Here is a 20,301-nt window from a genome sequence, read left to right on the forward strand (position 1 = left end):
GTAACAAAAAATTCCCAAGTCATAGTGTTTTTACATTTTCAATTAGAAACTGTCAAAGTTTTTTTCCAAAAGAATTTTACCAATTTATATTTTCATCAGTAATGAGCAGTCTCACCCATATTTGTTTGTCTTAGCATTTGATACTGTGAACCTTTAATTTTTGCCAATCCGATACATGTGAAAGAGTGTAGAGAAAATTGGTATCTTCATATAGTTATTTATGTTTATTGGCCATTTGAATTTCCTTTTGGGAATTGCCTATTGCTGTTTTCCTCAATTCTTCTGCTGGATTATTTATCTTAATTGTCTTTTCATTCACTCCATCCCTCCTTTTTTCCCATAGGTGTTTTAATGCTGAACTACACCAGCACCTTTTAATTTTTGTTTTTAGACAACCTTTCATAAGTTGCTTAGGGTCTTACTAAGTTACTGAGGCTGGATTCCAATTTGTGATCCTCCTGTTTCAGCCTTCTGAATTGCTGGGATTATAGGGTGTGCCACCATGCCTGGCTTCTTAATAATATTTTGAGGAACTTTTAATATTTTCTGGTTATTATCAGTTGTATGTATCACAGATATCTTCTCCCATTATATGGTTTGTCTTTTAGATTTTGTTTGTCATTTAGTTTTAAAATGATGTCTTTAGTTCTGCAATTGTTTAAAATTTTAATGCAATTAACTTACACTATTCTTCTGGTCAAAACCCCCCACCCCCCAGCATGAATCTGTCTGATGGAGATGTGATAGGATTTGATATGGAATGGCCACCAGTATACAGTAAAGGGAAACTAAGCAGAGTTGCACTAATTCAATTGTGCGTGTCTGAAAGCAAATGTTACTTGTTTCACATTTCATCAATGGCAGGTTGGTTATCTCTTTTTCTTTGTTTCATTTTTATATTGCTGATAATTGTAATATGTTAACTTTATCCCTGTAAAATTAAACTCTTTCATTACCTGGTACTTCTTTCATCATCTTACATTTATTTAACTATTTAGTTTCCATCTGATTCACTCATATTCCTGTTTAATTTTCATAGCACCCTGTGAAGCATTGATATTTTTTCTGTTTTAAAGAAGAGAGAAATGAACTTTAGAGGATCTGGATGACCAGTAATACACTGTTGGTTCTAGCAGAGTACTCACACTCATTTTTTCTTACCATTTATTAATCAGGAGTTTTTGATTTAGGCAAGAAAAGAAATACTTGAGGTGAATGTGTTTCCGAATTTAAACTTAACATAAGCAATTTAAAAATACAAATGGCATGTGTAAGAAATAGAGAATAAATCCATTATACTTAACAGAACTTACGGAAATAACAAAATGTTATAGTTTTTCCCCAGGGATTAAAAATGTTGCTTGAAAATAAAGCAATTAAAAAGGCAGGTGTAGGAATTGAAGGAGATCAGTGGAAACTTCTACGTGACTTTGACATCAAATTGAAGAGTTTTGTGGAGTTGACAGATGTTGCCAATGAAAAGGTAGAAATAACAAGTGTATTATTTTCATAAACAAGACGATACTGTGGTTTTTCTCTGTGGATGTTATTTTGTTTTTAAAAAAATAATTTAAGCTATGTACTGTTTTTGTATGGGTACAAAAGTTCTGAGTGAATGTACCATAATGAAACCTTCAATTTTAATCCATCATTTTGGCAGTATTTAGTTTCTTTAAGTTTCCTGTCTTTCTTATCCCCAATTCTTGGTATTGTTTGACTTTATTTTCTATTGCAAATTTAAATATTTATTTTAAGTTTTTTTAAAAAGTATTTGTACCAATAACTTTTTTTTTTTAAGAGAGAATATAAAGTAGCTATTGTGATATAATTCTCTGAGTGGAAGTTTGACCATTAATTCCACTTCCTGTATTTCACATATTTTATTAATGAAGTCATTAAATTCTCATATTTGGCTGGGCTGTGGAAAGCATACTAAACTATTGGGCTTCTCCCCCCCCCCCCAACAATACTTGTAAAGTCCAAGAATTTTAATACCTACATTGGCAAAATTCCAGAGTTAAATTCTTATACTGTAGACTACAAATGAGATTTTTAGTGACAGAAAATTTACTGAGGGTTGTTTATTTGTGGCCTGGTCATGTGGTGGTATTCAGGTATTCAGGAATATCTGATAATAGAAGAAAGTAATTTTTCCTATGTTGCTTTCTTATTACTTCTAGCTGAAATGTATAGAGACCTGGAGCCTCAATGGTCTGGTTAAACACCTCTTAGGTAAACAGCTTCTGAAAGACAAATCAATCCGCTGTAGCAATTGGAGTAATTTTCCTCTCACTGAGGACCAGAAACTATATGCAGCCACTGATGCTTATGTACGTACTTAAAGATTTTTAGGTTGTTACGTATTTTTTAAACCTTAGCATAAATTACTTTAGAATAACTTTATTGTAGAAGAGGCATAAACTCTATTAAGATTATTAATATCAGTTTGGCAGCAAGAAATGCTTTCATGAATTGAAACTTAAGTCTTGGTATTAATTAGCAAGTATCAGTCAATACATTGCTCAGTACTAGTTATTTTCATTGTCATGAAGCCAAAATAATGTGTATTTTGTATATAGAAAAAATGTGAAACTTGCTGAAATCATGAAAGACTAATGAGCTCAGGCTTGGAACGCACAAATGGTGATGTATTCAATAATTGCTTATAGCAATTCAGAATAAGAATAGTTGCAAGACATTTTCTATATTGAAACTGGCCTTATTTCTTATATTTAAACTGTGGCAAAAATTTAGAAAAATTGCCTCCAAATTTAACTTGCTGCTTCTGTTAGATATATTTTTATTAGTACAAGTTTATATATAGTCAAATCTCAGCTTATCTTTACAGATAGCATTACTTGTATATATGTATTTAATATGAGGAATATATTTTGTTCCACAGTTAATTTCTTTTTCCCTAATTCATACTTTCATTTGTTGATGAATTTATTATTTCCCATTTTGCATCTATTTTTAGGAATGTAAGCTTAATTTGTAACCAGAAAAATAATTTGATTTTTCTTATCAGGGTAATAGGGTGATACTTTTCCTTTAAAAAAAATTAAAAAACTTTTCAAACTATCAAGTTTTGTAGCAACTTCATTTGTGAAAAATCATTTTACTTGACTATTCCTGTTAACCATTCTTAGAAGGAGAACTGAACTGCTCATACACTAACATTCTCAGCTGATTTATTGAAATGGAAGGAAGTAGATATCTGTAATCAAAGCAGATTCTCTCACTATAATGTATTTTGTTAAATTGTATTTATAAGTCATATGATACCTGCTCATATATTGAGTGTTAATAAACGAAAACTTATATTTTAAGGCTGAAGCAGGTTACTTTCTCCATTCTTACAAATGGAATGGTGATTAAATAAAGATATTTGTGTACCATAGTAGGGTTAAATTCAGTATTCTGAGTGCTTTGGAGATCATACTTTTGGATTTATCTAAAGCTGAGATGTATACCTTTATTTTGGTTATCTTTAACCTGCACCTATTTTTCTGTTTTCCTGTAGGCTGGTCTCATTATTTATCGAAAATTAGAAATTTTGGATAGTGCTATGCACATGTTTGCTCCAAATAAAGGTATGTTATGATCTAAAAAGATAAAAGGTGAATTTTCTTTTTTTTTAGTGAGATTTATTTCCAAAAAACCCCCCAATATTCAGATATTTGTAAAAGTATTTTTCAATATTAGAACTTCTCAAATGTCTGAGCAGTGTTGATGTGAAGGTGAGATTTATCAAGATCAAAGATTAGAGTTTTAGGTACGTTACTTGTGATGGAGCAGCATTTATCACTTTTGTTTTGTAGCATTGGAATTTTGTTGGAAATTTGTTGGAATTGGGACTTGTAGGTTTGATAATATCACCAAAGCAAAAAACTTTCCTCCAGGCTAGAGATTATGCATCCTTGCTATAACTATTTAAAATGCTTTATATGTATAATGCTTTAAAATGTTTAAGGTGCTTTATATTTTTCTAGTTTAAATTGTCATATTCTTTCTGCTGTGTTTCTTCACTCAACTTTAGTGCCCTTGTTAGATGTTGTGATAGATCAGTGACTGCATAAAGAGTTATGTGGAGTGGATGAGCATGCTCTTGTGTTATGTAGACCAGTGGTGGAATCCCAGTCGTGTGACCTGGGGTATATCTCTTTCCCTATGTTTGGAATGTGGATAATAATACAATATGCAGCTGTAGAGAGAGTTTTTATTACAGCTTGAGCTTCTCTAATCTGAAATATGGAAGGCTTTGAAATCCAGAACTTTTTGAGTGTAAACATGATGAACATATTTTGAGGTATTCAATAATATTTCCTAGAGAGTGATGTTTTAGGCAAGACCTTAAATATGAACAGGCATTAGCTACCTGAAGAGAAAGGGAAAAGTGTTGTAGACCCAGGAAAGGCCAGGTGCAGAGTGTTAGAGATCAGAGATATCATGCTGGTTGTGAGCAATTGAAATATATTGAGTCTAATGGGGTAATATAGGAGAAGCAGGAAAGGGAAAGAAGACAGGCTGTGTTAAGAAGTTCATGTTTCCTCCCAAGAGCAATTGAAGATTTTAAACACAGGAGTGAAAAACATTATATTTCAAAATAAAATGGATCAAAACAAAATTTGAACTATAGAGTACAAAGTGTAGGAGGGTAAAAGTCAAAGTGTGAATTCCCTTTGGGAGACTATAATAGTAAACCCAAATGAGAAGTAATGTTAACTTACCAGTTCTTTGTATTGAGTGATGTGGATATCGTCAAACTACATTTAGTACATTGGTATTATCAACAGAATTTGAGATATGGATGAGAGGCCACAATTTTTTTTTTTATCCATTCATCCACTGAAGGGCATCTGGGTTGGCTCAGAGACCATTTTAATAGTCCAGATAACAGATGATAATTGTTTGGATTAGGCTAGTAGCAAAGAGAGGTGGTGAGAAGTGGTAGATTCTGTAGATTTTTGAATATTTAGTGCAGTATTTGTAGATGAATGGTCAAAGACCATTCTTATGTTGTTTTCATAAACAACAGGAATGAATTTGGGGATGAGGATTCATACAGTATGATTTAGGATGTTAAAGGAGAGAAACCTCTAAGACAGTAAAGGGGAGGAGGCTTGTAGGCATTTAGATATGTAGGCTGTATCAGAGGACAACATGAGTTAGAGGTAAAAAATTGGGACTAAACTCTAAAGAACTCTTAGTCTTTAATGGTTGCATGGAGGAGAGAACACCACAGGAGTTATCCCAAGTATGGAGAAATCCAAGTGAAGAACATGATCTCAACAGGAGGATGTTATCAACTGTTAAATTCTGCAGAGAGTTTGAGGGACTGGGACCTAGAATTAATCATTAGCTTTGGTAATGTGGAAATGTTTGTAAACTTTTACTGTAGTAGTTTTAGTGTTCTGGGTGACAAAAGAGAGAGAGTGGTCATTTGGGACATTAAAGCAGAAAGGGGTCTAGAGGCTTTGGTAACAGGAAGGTATCATAACCATAGCAAGTGTTGAGTAGTAGAATGATGTGGGTGAAATCATATTAATATCAATAGAGGAGTAATTAAATCTAAGGAATGGGATCTTAGATGTGTGTAAACAATCTTTTTTAGAAGCTTAGTTTGAAAAGGGAATATTCATTGATTCATATAACACACATTTGTTGAGTGCTTATTATGTGTTTTGTAAGTGCTGGAGAAAATTCTTTGAGCAAAACAGCCCAAGCTCTTTCATTTCATTTGACTGAAATGAGTGAGGAAGGCAGGTGGTTATCTGAAGGATGAGCCTTGCATAATTAGAGGAACAAGTGTAAAGCCTCTCAGGTTGAATGCTTGCTTTGTTTAAGGACCAGTGAGTGTATCTGAAGAGAAATGAATAGGGGTAAGAATGGTGGGAAAAGAAGCTTGAGCCAGATCATTTAGGACATTGTATGCTGTGAAGCTGACTTCATGTTGTATTAATGAAAACAAGTGTGGTGCTAGGTGATGGGGAACCCTTAGAGGGTATGGTGCAGAAGAATGGTATGATTAAAATTTTATCTTAAAAGGGTTTTCCTGGCTGCTGTAAGAGGGAAGGGAGTTAGGAGACCATTTTATTTATTTGTTTGGTTTTTTAGTTGATTTAAAAAAAAATGTCAGCAGAATGCATTACAATTCTTATTACGTGTATACAGCACAATTTTTCATTTCTCTGATTGTATATAAAGTATGTTGACACCAATTGTGTCTTCATACATGTACTTTGGATGGTGATGTCTATCACATTCCACCATCCTTGCCAATCTTTTGCCCCCTCCCTTTTCCTTCCACGCCTCTGCCCTATCTAGAATTTATCTATTCCTCCCATGCTTCCTCTCCCTACCCCACTATGAGTCAGCCTCCTTAAATCAGAGAAAACATTCGGCATTTGTTTTTTTTTTTTTGATTGGCTAACTTCACTTAGCATTATCTTCTCCAACTCCATCCATTTACCTGCAAATGCCATGATTTTATTATCTTTTATTGCTAAGTTAAATTCCATTGTGTATAAATGCCATATATATATATATTTTAAATCCATTCATTGACTGAAGGGCATCTAGGTTGGCTCAGAGACCATTTTAATAGTCCAGATAACAGATGATAATTGTTTGGATTAGGCTAGTAGCAAAGAGAGGTGGTGAGAAGTGGTGGATTCTGTAGATTTTTGAATATTTAGTGAAGTATTTGTAGATGAATTCTAAGAGTCAAGACTGAAAGAACAATCAAGATATTTTGGTTGAATCAGTTGATAAATGGAAAGGTCAGTTATAGTGGAAGATTATGAGAAGAACAAATTTTGGTGAAAAACATTTAGATTTCAATGTTGGACTTGATAAATTTTAAATCGCTTTGATACTTATATGATATTTTAGTTGGAAATGCAATTTTGGAGTTCAGGGAAAAGATTGAGGTTGGAGATGTAACTTATGAAACTGGATGAGAAAATAGGGAATGAATGAGGGCTGAGGCTGTGGCTCAGTGGCAGAGCACTTGCCTAGCATGTGTGAGGCACTGGGTTTGATCCTTAGCACCACATAAAAATAAACAAATAAAATAAATGAATTTTGTTCATCTATATCTACGATTTTTTTAAAAAGGGAATTAATGAAATAAAGAAGAGAAGAGGTATTGACATCAAAGGGCAGTCCAACACTTAGGTGAGGAAGATAAGAGAGCAGCAAAGAGGACTGAGAAGGGGAATTAATGAAGCAGGAAGTATCAGATTGTGGTGTTCAGGGGCCAGGTGAAACTGCTTTAAGTAGGAGGAAGTTTTCAGCTGTTTTAAATTTCTGAGTTTGAGCGAGATGAGGATTCAGGGTTAACAATTAGGTTTAGTAAAGTAGAGGCCATTAGTAACATTTCCAGAGGCAGCTTTACTTTACTGATAGGGGTGAAAGATTAGTTGGAGTTAGTTTAAATGAAAATTGAGAAATTTGAGACAGTGAGTATGGACAATTCTTTTAATGGTATTTGTTGTAAATGAAAATAAAGATATGAATACAGATCAATATGTGGTTTGGAGAGTAGGAGGATAAAGTAGTCAGTCCTCTTATTGTTTCTATTTTCTTAGTGAAATTAGAGGTGAAGCTATTTCTTGAGTAAAAGGAAGGATAAGCGGGTGTTAGAGGCTCAAAGAGAAAGGAAAAGTTGTCAAATGGTCATCTTTCCAGTGGGAACTATAGATCTGTGCCAGGAATTTAAAGTGAACTGAGTGATTCTCTTTGTGTTTTATTTTCATCTATATTCTTCTGCTTGGGTGTAGGTAAAAAAGCTGGATTTCATTAGAATAGGGGTTTTGCCAAATAAGTACCATTGAGCAGGAGAGCAAAGATGTTGAGAGTCTATGCATCAAATGAATGATTACTAAAATGGGAGTAAGAAAAGAAAGACAATGGAGTGGGACTAGGAGAATAATGGAAAAGGAGGTAGGTTCAATAGATTTGGTTCTGAAAGTGTCAAATAATTGTATGGAAAGAAAGTCATGCTTGTGCTCATGGGGAATACTTATAATTGAATTTTTTCTTCTTTTTAATATTTTTATTGATGTGTACTTGGACTATTGAAGTGATGATTTTATTGGCAATTACAAGGTCAAAGATATATTTAAGGGAATAGGTGGCTGAAGTCAGCTGAAGAAAAATTATTGGAAATGGAGATGTCAAGGAGTGGAAGAGGCCACATTTTTGGATGGACCATGTCTGTGAATGCTGAAATCACAAGGAATGATCACAGGAATAATTGTAGAGGGAAAGACAGTTAATGAACAAGGTGTGAAAATCAACACATAAAGGCATGTGATTTTGAGATGACAAGAGAATTGTAGCAATCAGGAATAACAGGTTTTATGGCCCAATGTCAGATGCTTTAGAGCTAGACTTTTTAAAGGACAAGGGAAGTTGTGATGAAAAAATGCTAAGAAAGGAAAGGTTTGGGGAAAGGAGAACAGATTTTGTGCTGTTGATGGAAAATGAGATATAATGAAATTGATAATTTGGAAAATGATTACTGATTAGAAAGTCTTGCATTTGATTTTGGTTTTGACTGGTAATGAGGGCAATGAAGAATGACTGTTAGAAGAGATTATATTTACCAAACTGTATCAGCCCTCATGTTACTGTATTGATTTCTAATTTAGAAATAGTGCAGATGAGTGAAGCAAAGTGATATGATTTGGAGATGAATAGTCTTTTTTGTTGGAATTTAGTTTAAGGAAAGAATATACAAATCTGAGCCCTAATACTACTTAATGAAGTAGCTGAATAAATATTTCTGTTTTGCAGTTTGAAAATGAATATTGATTTTTATTTTTCCTTAGAGGAGAAAATCTCACCTGGTGAAGTAAAGAAACAGTTGACTTCAATCTCTGAGGAGATGATGTATTTGGCTAAGCATTTTCCTGACAGTTGCAGAAAATTGGAAAATTCACAGAGGTTAAATTTGTTTTTATCAATTACATTTATTCTCATTCCTATATATGAAGAATTGACTGTTCATAAAGGTGGATTTATATATAGATTCGTACATCCAAATGTCTAAGGATTTTCTGTCTTCTTTACAGGCTATTTTATGAACAAATTATGTTTTTGAAATTACTTTTGTATTTTTGTTAAAGCAAAATAAAATAAGCACATATTAAGGAAAATACTTGATGCAAAGTTGTCTTTTTCTGTTATGAGCATCTTTCATGTAATTATAGTTTGATCACTTGAAATCTTTAAATAAAATAGGTTATCATCTGGTTATTATTTAAGACTCTTATGTAGTTGGCAGACTATTAAAATAGAGGGTATACAAAGTTTAAAAATTGTTTTATGGTGAAACCACTAAATAACTTGAGATACTTGGATTGAATATTCTACACAGATTAATAGACCTTAGACTCCAGGTGCTATGTAGCTAAATCTTTTTGGAACCAAACCTTGCTTTGGTCTTAATTGCTGAATGACTTTTTTCTTAAGTCTTTAAAAGCAGGAATGTTCTTGAATAGTGAACAATGTAATAATGTATTTTGTGGGAAAGATATTTGTTAGAAATGTGAAGCGGTTAGCTGAAATAGAAAATATTTGACTCTGGGAAAGTGCAGTGTTAATGTATTCTTTTTTGGATAAGATTTGTGATAGATTTTGATTAAGAGATTAAAGAATGTAGCATAGAAATTCAAATTTCTAAGTCATTTTTTCCTTTATGAAGAAGTTGTTTTGGTGGATTTTAGGTAACTGAGAATTTTGAAAAAATATAACTTTTAACTGAGTAAAAGGTACTAGTAAATCCATTTCTTTGTCATTTTTACATTTTTCTATAAAATTAGAAAAATCATCTTTTATCTGATTTTTATATACCTTTCAGATTTTTGTACTGGCAGTTAAAATATCTACTTAAGATAAATTGCATATGTTTAATGCTTTTCTTCATAACACCAAAGCTAAATAGATTTTCTTAAAACTTAACAATGAGAAATATTTGGTCTCATAAAATTTTAGTGTCAAAACAATAACTAATCAAATCTCTTATTTCATGTTCTTTGTTATACATCTTCAGTAAAACATAACTTATTCAGATTATACTTCAGAACTAGGAGGGAGCAAAAAAGGCCTTTTAGTAGCCAAAATACCTGCCATAAGCATGCAGTTGGACTCACTTTCTGCATTTCCATTGGAGTGAATAGGCTGCATTCAGAGTACATTTGCTTTTTGTTTATAGATTGAGTCTGACATATTAAGGAAAATACTTGATTTCTAGTTAAAATGACAGTGATATGAATAAAGAATGATATGTACATGACAGCAGCTAGAACTGATAGCTAGCAGTCTATGAAGGAGTAGCCAAATTTTAATAAATTTGAAATAAAACTCTTAAAGAAGTTTGAAGTTTATTGCATAAGGGAACATATGTTTCAGTAGAACCTGGAAGTTCACTAAATATAGTATTGCAGAGTTATTGATTTAAATTCAATACATTATTTGTTTTATTGTTGTTATATATTTGATATTCTGCTGGATGCCAAGGCTGTCCACAGGCAACTAATGCATGATAACAATTCCAAGAAAGAAGGGGTGTATATTATGTCCTATTAAAGAAGGCAGAATGGCCTTTGGTATTTGTTAGAGTAAATATTAAATTACCTTGTATGAAATATTTTTTGAGATTAGTGCAGGATAAATAAGCCAATCTATTGGTTGGTTGATCTGTGCCACTTTTGCTATATTTATATTACAGCATCCTGTACATTTAATAATTAAGCTGTATCACATAACTGTTCCTACTAAATTATTATAGACAGTTCTTCAATTTGAATAGCTGTGTATAATGCTAAATATTCTTCTCTCTCTCTCTCTCTCTCTACACACACACACACACACACACACACACACATATTAGTTGTTGATGGACCTTTATTTTATTTATTTATATGTGGTGCTGAGAATCGAACCCAGTGCCTCATACATGCTAGGCAAGCGCGTTACCACTGAGCCACAACTGCAGACCTAAATATTTTTAATAGTTGTATATAATGCTAAATATTCTTTATAAGATTTAGAGAATTTTATAATTTTAAAATCAATGTTTTGGGGCTGGGGTTGTGCCTCAGTAGTAGAGCACTCACCTAGCATGTGCGAGGCCTTGGGTTCGATCCTCAGCCCTACATAAAAATAAATAAAATAAAGGTATTGTGTCCAACTACAACTAAAAAATAAATATTAAAAAATGTTTTTAGTTTTTGGATTTAATTTTGCTGTTGATTTTGTTTGTGTTAATGTAGAGTTTGCTTAGAAGCTTAGGCCCACTTTGAAGTGCTATTAATGATACAATTTTCAGTATAGAAATAATTCCTGGTGGGAAATTTTTCTTCTATATTTCAAAGGATATGTGTCCAGTTTTGATAATTTTGAAGATGCAAAAAGTATCATTTTAAAATTGTAGCATAAGCACTATTATGATTTGCATTTGGAACTAGTAATTAATTGATCAGTGAGTTGAAAAAGTTAGCTATAAAATGAGATCATAAAAGTTTGCTTTTAACTTAACATATTAATATATTTGTTCCCAATTTTTTGGTATGTACCAAGGGTTTTTTGTTTGTTCTTGTTGTTTGTTTTTAATTATAGGCCTGCTGTTTGTAGTTCTTCAGGGTCTTTCTTGTTCAGACTATACTCAAAATATATTATCTACATTTTCTCATTTCAGTTTCTTTTAATTGGAGAGAAAAATTAAGATGCTTGAAGCCATCTGAGTGCACAGTCCTAGGAATTTTCCTTCAGATTTTAATTTTTGACTATAGTTTATCAAATAACTTTTTTCTTTTTAAAAGAAATTTGCTAGGTCTTTCCATGTGTTCAACCTAGAATTTAATGAAATAGTTTTTCTTTTATGTGGTCATGTTTCATTGACTTACTTTATAGTTAATTGAATTAGTTACCGTGCTCCCCCCCCCCCCAAAATAAGTAAAGCCGGCATAAATAAGTTGATTATCAAACACTGTTTACTCTTTGCATACAAGTCAGTTGTTAGATGCAAAAGTACCTTGCTGTGCTAGAGAGTGCCTACCACCTATCCTTACATGGGCACGAGGGACTAGGGATGAAAAGCAACTTTATCCAGTGGGTCTTCTAGCAGAAGGTCAGTTTAAAAGCTTTAAAGCTTGCTAGTATAGTTAATGCAATTGAATTGAATTAATCTTTCTTTAAAAATTTTTTAGGGTTTCTATAATTTTGAAGAATATTTCAGAAAATCTATGTTCACTGAAGAAGATGATATTTGGTTCTTCTAACACCGAGACAGAACTGAAGCCCAGCAGTAGCTTTGATTTATTATCATTGGAAGATTCAACTGTTGGTAGACATCAACAGAAACAAATTAGAGAACATAAAATTTTAACTAAAGATGAGCCATGGGATATAACACTTGATAATTTAGTTAAAAATGATGGAAAAGATGTACTTGGAAATGAAGTAAAGCAAGAAGATGGATTTAAAGATGGAATAGAAGACAATAAATTGAAAGAAAATACGGAAAGAACTTGTTTGATGTCATTAGATATTACAGATCAAGAACTCGAAATTTTGGAACAACAGGCTCAGGAAGAATCTCCTCTTAATGGTGTTTCTTACCTTTCTGCTGAGGTACTAAATAAGGAGGAAATACTTTGTTTATTCATTAGTAGGAATTGTCTTTTTTCTTTATATGGACACATAGTAAATATTTTACACTTTATGGAACATACAGCTACTCACTTCTTCCATAGAGACAATTGTGTAGTGGGACCATAGCCACAGACAATTGTAAACAAACATGCCTTCTGTTTTTTAATAAAACTTTACATATAAACAGTGGGCTGTATTTGGTTTGTGAGCCACAGCTGTTGCCCTGGACTTAGTATAATAAATAGCACTGTATAGTGGAAAAAATTTATAGTATCAATAGACATTTGTTGTAATTTTCTATTTTATAATTTCTTATGCTTTTTTTCTTTTTTATATAATAAGTATCTGTTTTTTGTGTATTCTTTACATATCTGCTAGTGTTTACTCTCCTAAACTTGACTTTTAGGTAGTTTTTATTTCATACAGAGTTTTTTTACCTGCTAGGTAAAGTTTTTAGTAAATACCTCATGTTTTTGCTTGACATGTCTTACTATCATCTTTAAAAGTCAGGTACTTGGGGCTGGGGTTGTGGCTCAGCAGTTGATTGCTTGCCTCACACTTGTGAGACCCTGGGTTCGATCCTCAGCACCAAATAAAAATACATAAGTAAAATGTTTTTCCCCCCCCTTAATTTCTCATTTGTTTTTCATTAGTTAAGAAGTCCATATTCTCTGGAATTTTATACATTTTTTGTAATAAGATTTTAGATTTTGAAAGCTTGCTAATAGGATTATGGCCTCATTTTTCTAATGGAAATGAAATTGGAGAAATTCTCTGCTTTGATCACTATATTAATAATCATTTCTATTATGTAGATATATTTTATTTTAAAATTGCTTTTCAGCTATTCTCATTTCAATCATTTGTTCAGAAAGCAATTTCCTCCTTTGGGAAATACCATTTTTTGCTAGCATCTGTATTACTCTTTAATTTTCTAGACATTTATTTTTAGATATATATTTTAAAGTGATATTTTTCATATATAGAATTATGATAATATTTCTTGACTATTTTTAAACCAGTTATAATTTTTATTGTATAATTATTAGCATTTTTCCTTATTCATTCAAGTTTTTCAATTATTTATTCAAGACCTTATTTAAAAAGTAAAAGAGGGCTAGGATTTTAGCTCAGTGGTAGAGCACTTGCCTAGTGCATGTGAGGCAGTGGGTTCAGTCCCCAGCACCACATTTTAAAAAGTAAAAGAATTTTTATCTCCTAGTAAAATACTTCCTTTAAAGACCTTTTTTTTTTTTTTTAAAGCTTAAAATTGGCAGGTCAATTAAGGCTATACTTATCCCACTTCTATCTTAAATATGCATTTTGGAGGCAGATTCTCTTCCTTCGTTCCTTCCTTCGTTCCTTCCTTCCTTCCTTCCTTCCTTCCTTCCTTCCTTCCTTCCTTCCTTCCTTCCTTCCTCCTTCTTTCTTTTTTTCTTTTCTTCCTGGGGATTGAACTCAGGGCCACTCAACCACTGAGTCACATCTCCAGCCCTATTTTGTATTTTATTTAGAGACAAGTTCTCACGGAGTTGCTTAATGCCTTGTTTTTGCTGAGGCTGGCTTTGAAATCACAATCCTCCTGCCGCAGCCTCCTGAGCCGCTGGGATTACAGGTGTGCACAAGTGCGCCCAGCTTTTTAAAATTTCTTTTGTGAGTTTTTGATCACTTGATGTACTGGGATTGCCAAATTATTATAAAGATTCCTCATATCCAAACTTCAGCAGCAGACCAAGTAAATAACACCTTTTCAAACATATATAGATTTTCTTGGAAAATTACTGATTTATTTAGAGATACCACAGTCATAGTGTATTAGCTTTCATATCCTTTTTTAAAAAATATTTTACTTTTTAGTTGTAGTTGGACACAATACCTTTATTTTATTTATTTTTATGTGGTGCAGAGGATCCAACCCAGGGTCTCACATGTGCTAGGTGAACGCTCTATCGCTGAGCTACAACCCCAGCCCCAGATTTTGTATCTTTTTTAAAAAGTCAGTAGATTTAATAAAAGAATAATTACAGTTCTTGGCTTTTATGGTTTTTTAGCCCTGTGAAGTTTCTTGTACTTAAAATGTTTGGGAGACACAGTTTGATGTTGTTTAACCACAGTTGAACTTTGTACTCTTATTTAGAGCAGGAATTTTATTTTATGTATGTTTATCTAACTTGTCTATCTTGCTGTATTTCTTTTTTTTCCTTTTATTCATTTATCCTTCTTCCTCTCCCTTTTTTTTAGATATTTATTTTTTTAGTTGTAGTTGGATACAATACCTTTATTTTGTTTACACTTTTTTATGTGGTGCTGAGAATTGAACCCAAGGCAGGGCCTTGCATGTGCTAGGCGAGTGTTCTACCACTGAGCCACAACCCCAGCCCACCTTCTCCCCTTTTTAATACATTTGTTGAATAGAGAAGAGGAAGATATCTGCAGTTATCTAGCATATGGAAACTTTATTTTGTAGGAAAGAGGATATAGATCGGTTATACTGGAAATTAATGTTTGAAATACTTTCTTTTAAAGCATTTGTCTCCCACTGATAATGAAAAAGATTCATCTTACTTAATTGAAAGTGATGAAGATTTAGAAATGGAGATGCTTAAGGTATGTTTAAAATTTTGGAAAAGTTACCTATTCTTTCTAAAGGACACTTAATTAAGTAAACTATTATCTGATTCTAAACCAGTTTCCACAGTAATGAAGTTGCTACCAATTATGTAACATTCTAAGTACAAGAAACTCTTCACAGGGCTAAAAAACCATACAAGCCAAGAACAGATTTAGTGTTTTTCAATTCATACTTCTGTGTATGTTTATATGGTCTATAAATAAAGTCCTTTAGTTAAAATTATAAAAAATAATAATAAATGGAAGTTTTAATGGTTTCATGAAATCACTTCTTTATAAAAAGTTTCATAGGTGAAATAATTTTGAAATAGATAATCCTAATATTGTGGAACCAGAATAAAGCCAAATAATTTTTTTCACATACATAATATTCTTTCCTAAAATTATTTCCATCTTGTTTTTTGTTTCACTAATTGCAAAAACATTTTCATTGTTTGCTTATGGTTTAAATCTTATCCTTATTCAGTAAGAATGACTGACATATGATATAGAGAAACTTATTACAAAAATAGCATTGGAATCTATATTTATCAATTTGGAATTGCAAACATTTAAATACAAGAAAGAAAAAAAATGTTTAAAATTATCCAAATTCAAAATTTATCATAGATTTCCCCAGGGGCAGTTTATTGTATGCTATTAATGAACCTTGTTTATGCTGGATGTATTCCATCTTTGGCCTTGTGCCTTGGAAACCATTCTTAAGCACATATTTATAGAGGAGCACACATGTTCTTTTGTGGTATTGCTTGCACATCTGCCAGCTTTGAACAAAATCGTAGGCTCTGTTAATAATACTTCTTTGTGCTTGATGAAAAAGATTTGATACTGTCAGTGGTTTTGCTTTTAAATTTTCTTTTAAACTTTCAGTCTTTAGAAAATCTAAATAGTGGCATGGTAGAACCAATTCATTCTAAATGCTTAGAAATGGAAAGAAATCTGAGACTTTCTACTGAAGAAGAAGATGATGATAAAAATGAAGCTATTGAAGAGTTAGAAGAAGATGAGGGTAAGCACTGAAGTGTGTTTTATTTAAGTCTCTTGATCCGCACCACTGTCTTTAATTTAGAGTACATGTGTTCTGGAGGTCAGGGACTTTGTGACATATAATTATTAGTTCCTTTAAACTTGCTATGAAATTCCTTAGTGCTCTTGTCTCCATAAAGCAGAGTCTTACTATTTATAAAAATGTGTAATAGAAGTGTTGTGTCATTCAGTGGATGTGGTGAATTATATATTTACTTTTTTCATACTGAATTATATATTTTATCTGAACTTTCTGTGTAAGTGCAAATAAGCATATTATGGAAAGTTTGGGTTATTCTCATAAAGTAGCACTCTTACTAAACTCAGACTTCATCATTGACAAATGAAAATTTTAAAGCCATTTTATAGGTGGAAAGTACATATGAATATGTTGATAGATGTTTTCCTCTTTGTTTTCTTATAATTTGTCCAGATATGTTTGGTTTTCTCTCTATAAATTATAAATTATGGATTGTTATATTGCTTATTATGGTGGATTCTAGATGTTAGATCTTAAAAACTTAGCGGATTTCCAAAACATTAGTTTTTTGCAGTGCTGGTGAAGTCTGAACCACAAAAAAATTTTAATACTTTAGTAAAATCAAGGTATTTACATGAAGTCATTACTTATACTCTGAGAACCAAATTAAGTTGGAAATAAAACAGTAACCTCTGAAACCTACCACTATATTTATTCTTTAAAAAAAGCCAATGAAATAAACTCCTTCCTCCTCTTATTTAGTGTATTTCTATTTGAACAGAAATGCCTATTTTGTTTTATTTTAAGATCTTTTATTGCCAGAACCCAATGAAAAGCATATTGTTTGCCTCAAGACCTACTTTGGCCATAACAATTTTAAACCGTGAGTATAATTTCAGTTAATTAAATAAAATACTTAGTGTTTTCTTCACAAAGAACAAAAACGTAAATAACCCATTTTTTAACAGTAGCATACAACTTCTCTGCAATCATGCATGCCACACTGTATTTCTTATGTGTGACTATAAAATTATTTCTGAAAATTATTTTTATCAGTAAGGAAAAATGATTTTCATTTTAATTGAATGCTTCTGTTTAGAAACTAGCTTAAATATATTAAAAAATGAATTTTTATTTAATGCTGATTTTTTTCCATTAAGTATCTATGTGCTTTTTTTTTGTGCATCATATTTTCCATTGTATGCTAAGAAGTTCATAAGGCAATAGTTTAAAGAATAGTGGTAATTTTATCTGTTTTAATATACTCAAATGTATTCACATCTAACAGGCACATTTATACATAAAAAGGATGAATAAAAATGAGAAGAATAAGAAGTAAATTTGAATAAAACTGTTAAGAATGTAGACTGTTTTCCAGCTTTTCAAACTTGCAGAAGAATATATTGAAGCATTGTTTTCTGTTTTAAGATATTTTTATTTAAATATATCCTACATACAGAAAAATATACATATGATACAGATCAATGAATTTTGATGAACTGAGCACCCTGTGTAACCAGCACTTAGATAAGAATAGGTCATTATCAGCATAGCAGAGGATCACCTTTCCAATTGATTTTACTTTGATATTTTATTAAGAAAAATTTCTAAGATACAATAAGTTGAAAGGATTACTACTATTACTACTGCTGTGGACTTGGGCATATTCACCACCTACATTCTATTATTAACACTTTATTTTACTTGTTTTATCACATCCATTTATACATATCTCTATCCATTCATTACTACAGTTTTTGGTATAAAATTTGCATATAAGGAAGAGTACAAACCTTAAATATATGTTTGCAAATCTCAAGTGTACACACACACACATCTATATAACCTAAGTCTTCATCAAGATATAGAACATTATCACCACAAAGTTCTGTTATTTTTTTTTCATTTTTTAAAATTTTAATTTGTTATATATGTCTCCAGAATGCATTACAATTTCTATTACACATATAGAGCACAATTTTTCATTTCTCTGATTTTACACAAAGTACAGTCAAACCATTCGTGTCTTCATACATGTACTTGGGGTAATGATGTCCATCTCATTCCACTGTGTTTCCCATTGCCATTCCCCTTCTCTCCACCTCCCTCCCCCTTTCCCCTGTGTCTTATCATCTAATCCTCCCATGCCGTGCCCCCCACCTCCATTATGAATCAACAGCCTTAAATCAGAGAAAACATTTGGCATTGTTTTTTGGGATTAGCTAACTTTACTTAGCATTGTATTCTCCATCTCCATCCATTTACCTGTAAATGCCATGATTTTATTCTCTTTTATTGCTGAATAATATTCCATTGTGTACATATATCACATTTTCTTTATCCATTCATCTACTGAAGGGCATCTAGGTTGGTTCTATAGGTTAGCTATTGTGAATTGTGCTGCTATAAACATTGATGTGGCTGTGTTCCTGTAGTATGTATGCTGTTTATAAGTCCTTTGGGTATTGACTGAGGAGAAGGATAGCTGGGTCAAATGGTGGTTCCATTTCAAGTTTTCCAAGGATTCTCCATACTGCTTTCCATATTGGCTGGACCAGTTTGCAGTCCCACCAGCAATGTATGAGTGTGCCTTTACCCCCCACATCCTCACCAATACTTATTGTTTGTGTTCTTAATAGCTGCCATTCTGACTAAGCCAGATGAAATCTTAGAGTAGTTTTGATTTGCATTTCTCTATTTCCTAGGGATGTTGAACACTTTTTCATATATTTTTTGACTGATTGTATGTCTTCTTCTGAGAGGTGTCTGTTCAGTTCCTTGGCCCATTTATTGATTGGGTTATTTGTTTTTTTGGTGTTTTTTTTGAGTTGATTTTTGAGTTCTTTATATATCCTAGAGATTAGAACCCTATCTGGTGTGTGAGGGGTAAAAATTTGCTCCTATTTTGTAGGCTCTCTACTCACCTCACTGTTTCTTTTGCGGAGAAGAAGCTTTTTAGTTTGAATTCATCCCATTTATTGATTCTTGACATAGGATTCTTATTAAGGAGGTTGGGGCCTAATCCATCATGATGGAGATTTGGGTCTACTTTTTCTAATAGATGCAGAATCTTTAGTTTAATTCCTAGGTCTTTGGGAATTAAACTTTGAGTTGAATTTTGTGCATATGAGAGAGAATTTCATTTTGTTCCCTATGGATTTCCAGTTTTCCCAGCACCATTTGTTGAAGAGATTATCTTTTCTATAATGTACATTTTTGGAGCTTTTGCCTAATATAAGATAATTGTAATTATGTGGGTTAGTCTCTGTGACCTCTATTCTGTACCATTGGTCTACAAGTCTGTTTTGGTGCCAATACCATGTTGTTTTTGTTACTATTTCTGTGTATATAGAAATATAGTTTAATGTCTTGCATAGTGATGCTACTTGCGTCATTCTTCTTGCTAAGGATGCTTTAGCTATTCTGTTTTTTCCAGATGAATTTCATAACTGGTTTTTCTATCTATGAGGAATGTCAATGGGATTTTGATTGGAATTGTATTAAATCTGTATAATGCTTTTGGTAGTGTGGTCATTTTGACAATATTAAGTCTGCCTATCCAAGAACAAGGTAGATCTTTTCATCTTCTAAGGTCTTTTAAAATTTCTTTCTTTAGCATTCTGTTGTTATCATTGTAGGCATCTTTCACCTGTTTCATTAAGTTGATTCCCAAGTATTTTATTTTATTTTATTTAGGCTGTTGTAAATGGGGTAGTTTTCCTTGTTTCCCTTTCAGAGGATTTGTCACTAACATACAGAAATGCCTTTGATTTATGGGTATTGATTTTGTATCCTGTTCCTTTGCTGAAGTCATTTATTAGTTCTAGAAGTTTTCTGGTGAAATTTTTGGGGTCTTCTATGTATAGAATCATAGCAGTAGTGCTAAGTTGAGTTCTTTTATATCTGTCCGTATCTCTTTAATTTCTTTTTTCTTTCTGATTGCTCTGGTTAGAGTTTCAAGAACTATGTTAAATTGAAGTGGTGAAAGAGGGCATCCCTGT

General features: G+C 32.2%; 1 protein-coding gene across 1 annotated transcript in view; it reads left to right on the forward strand.

Annotated features, from left to right (window-relative positions):
- The window catches only part of Wrn (WRN RecQ like helicase), a 141,853-nt gene that overhangs the window by 30,843 nt on the left and 90,709 nt on the right, over positions 1 to 20,301 (forward strand). Inside the window, exons 4-12 of the mRNA XM_077792648.1 lie at positions 719 to 864; positions 1,335 to 1,483; positions 2,181 to 2,330; positions 3,524 to 3,593; positions 8,838 to 8,952; positions 12,219 to 12,642; positions 15,190 to 15,270; positions 16,165 to 16,303; positions 17,108 to 17,183. Coding sequence (XP_077648774.1) covers positions 719 to 864; positions 1,335 to 1,483; positions 2,181 to 2,330; positions 3,524 to 3,593; positions 8,838 to 8,952; positions 12,219 to 12,642; positions 15,190 to 15,270; positions 16,165 to 16,303; positions 17,108 to 17,183 — 1,350 coding nt within the window. The remainder of the gene's footprint in view (positions 1 to 718; positions 865 to 1,334; positions 1,484 to 2,180; positions 2,331 to 3,523; positions 3,594 to 8,837; positions 8,953 to 12,218; positions 12,643 to 15,189; positions 15,271 to 16,164; positions 16,304 to 17,107; positions 17,184 to 20,301) is intronic.

Source organism: Urocitellus parryii, chromosome 14 (assembly GCF_045843805.1).
Source record: "Urocitellus parryii isolate mUroPar1 chromosome 14, mUroPar1.hap1, whole genome shotgun sequence".
NCBI lineage: Eukaryota > Metazoa > Chordata > Mammalia > Rodentia > Sciuridae > Urocitellus > Urocitellus parryii.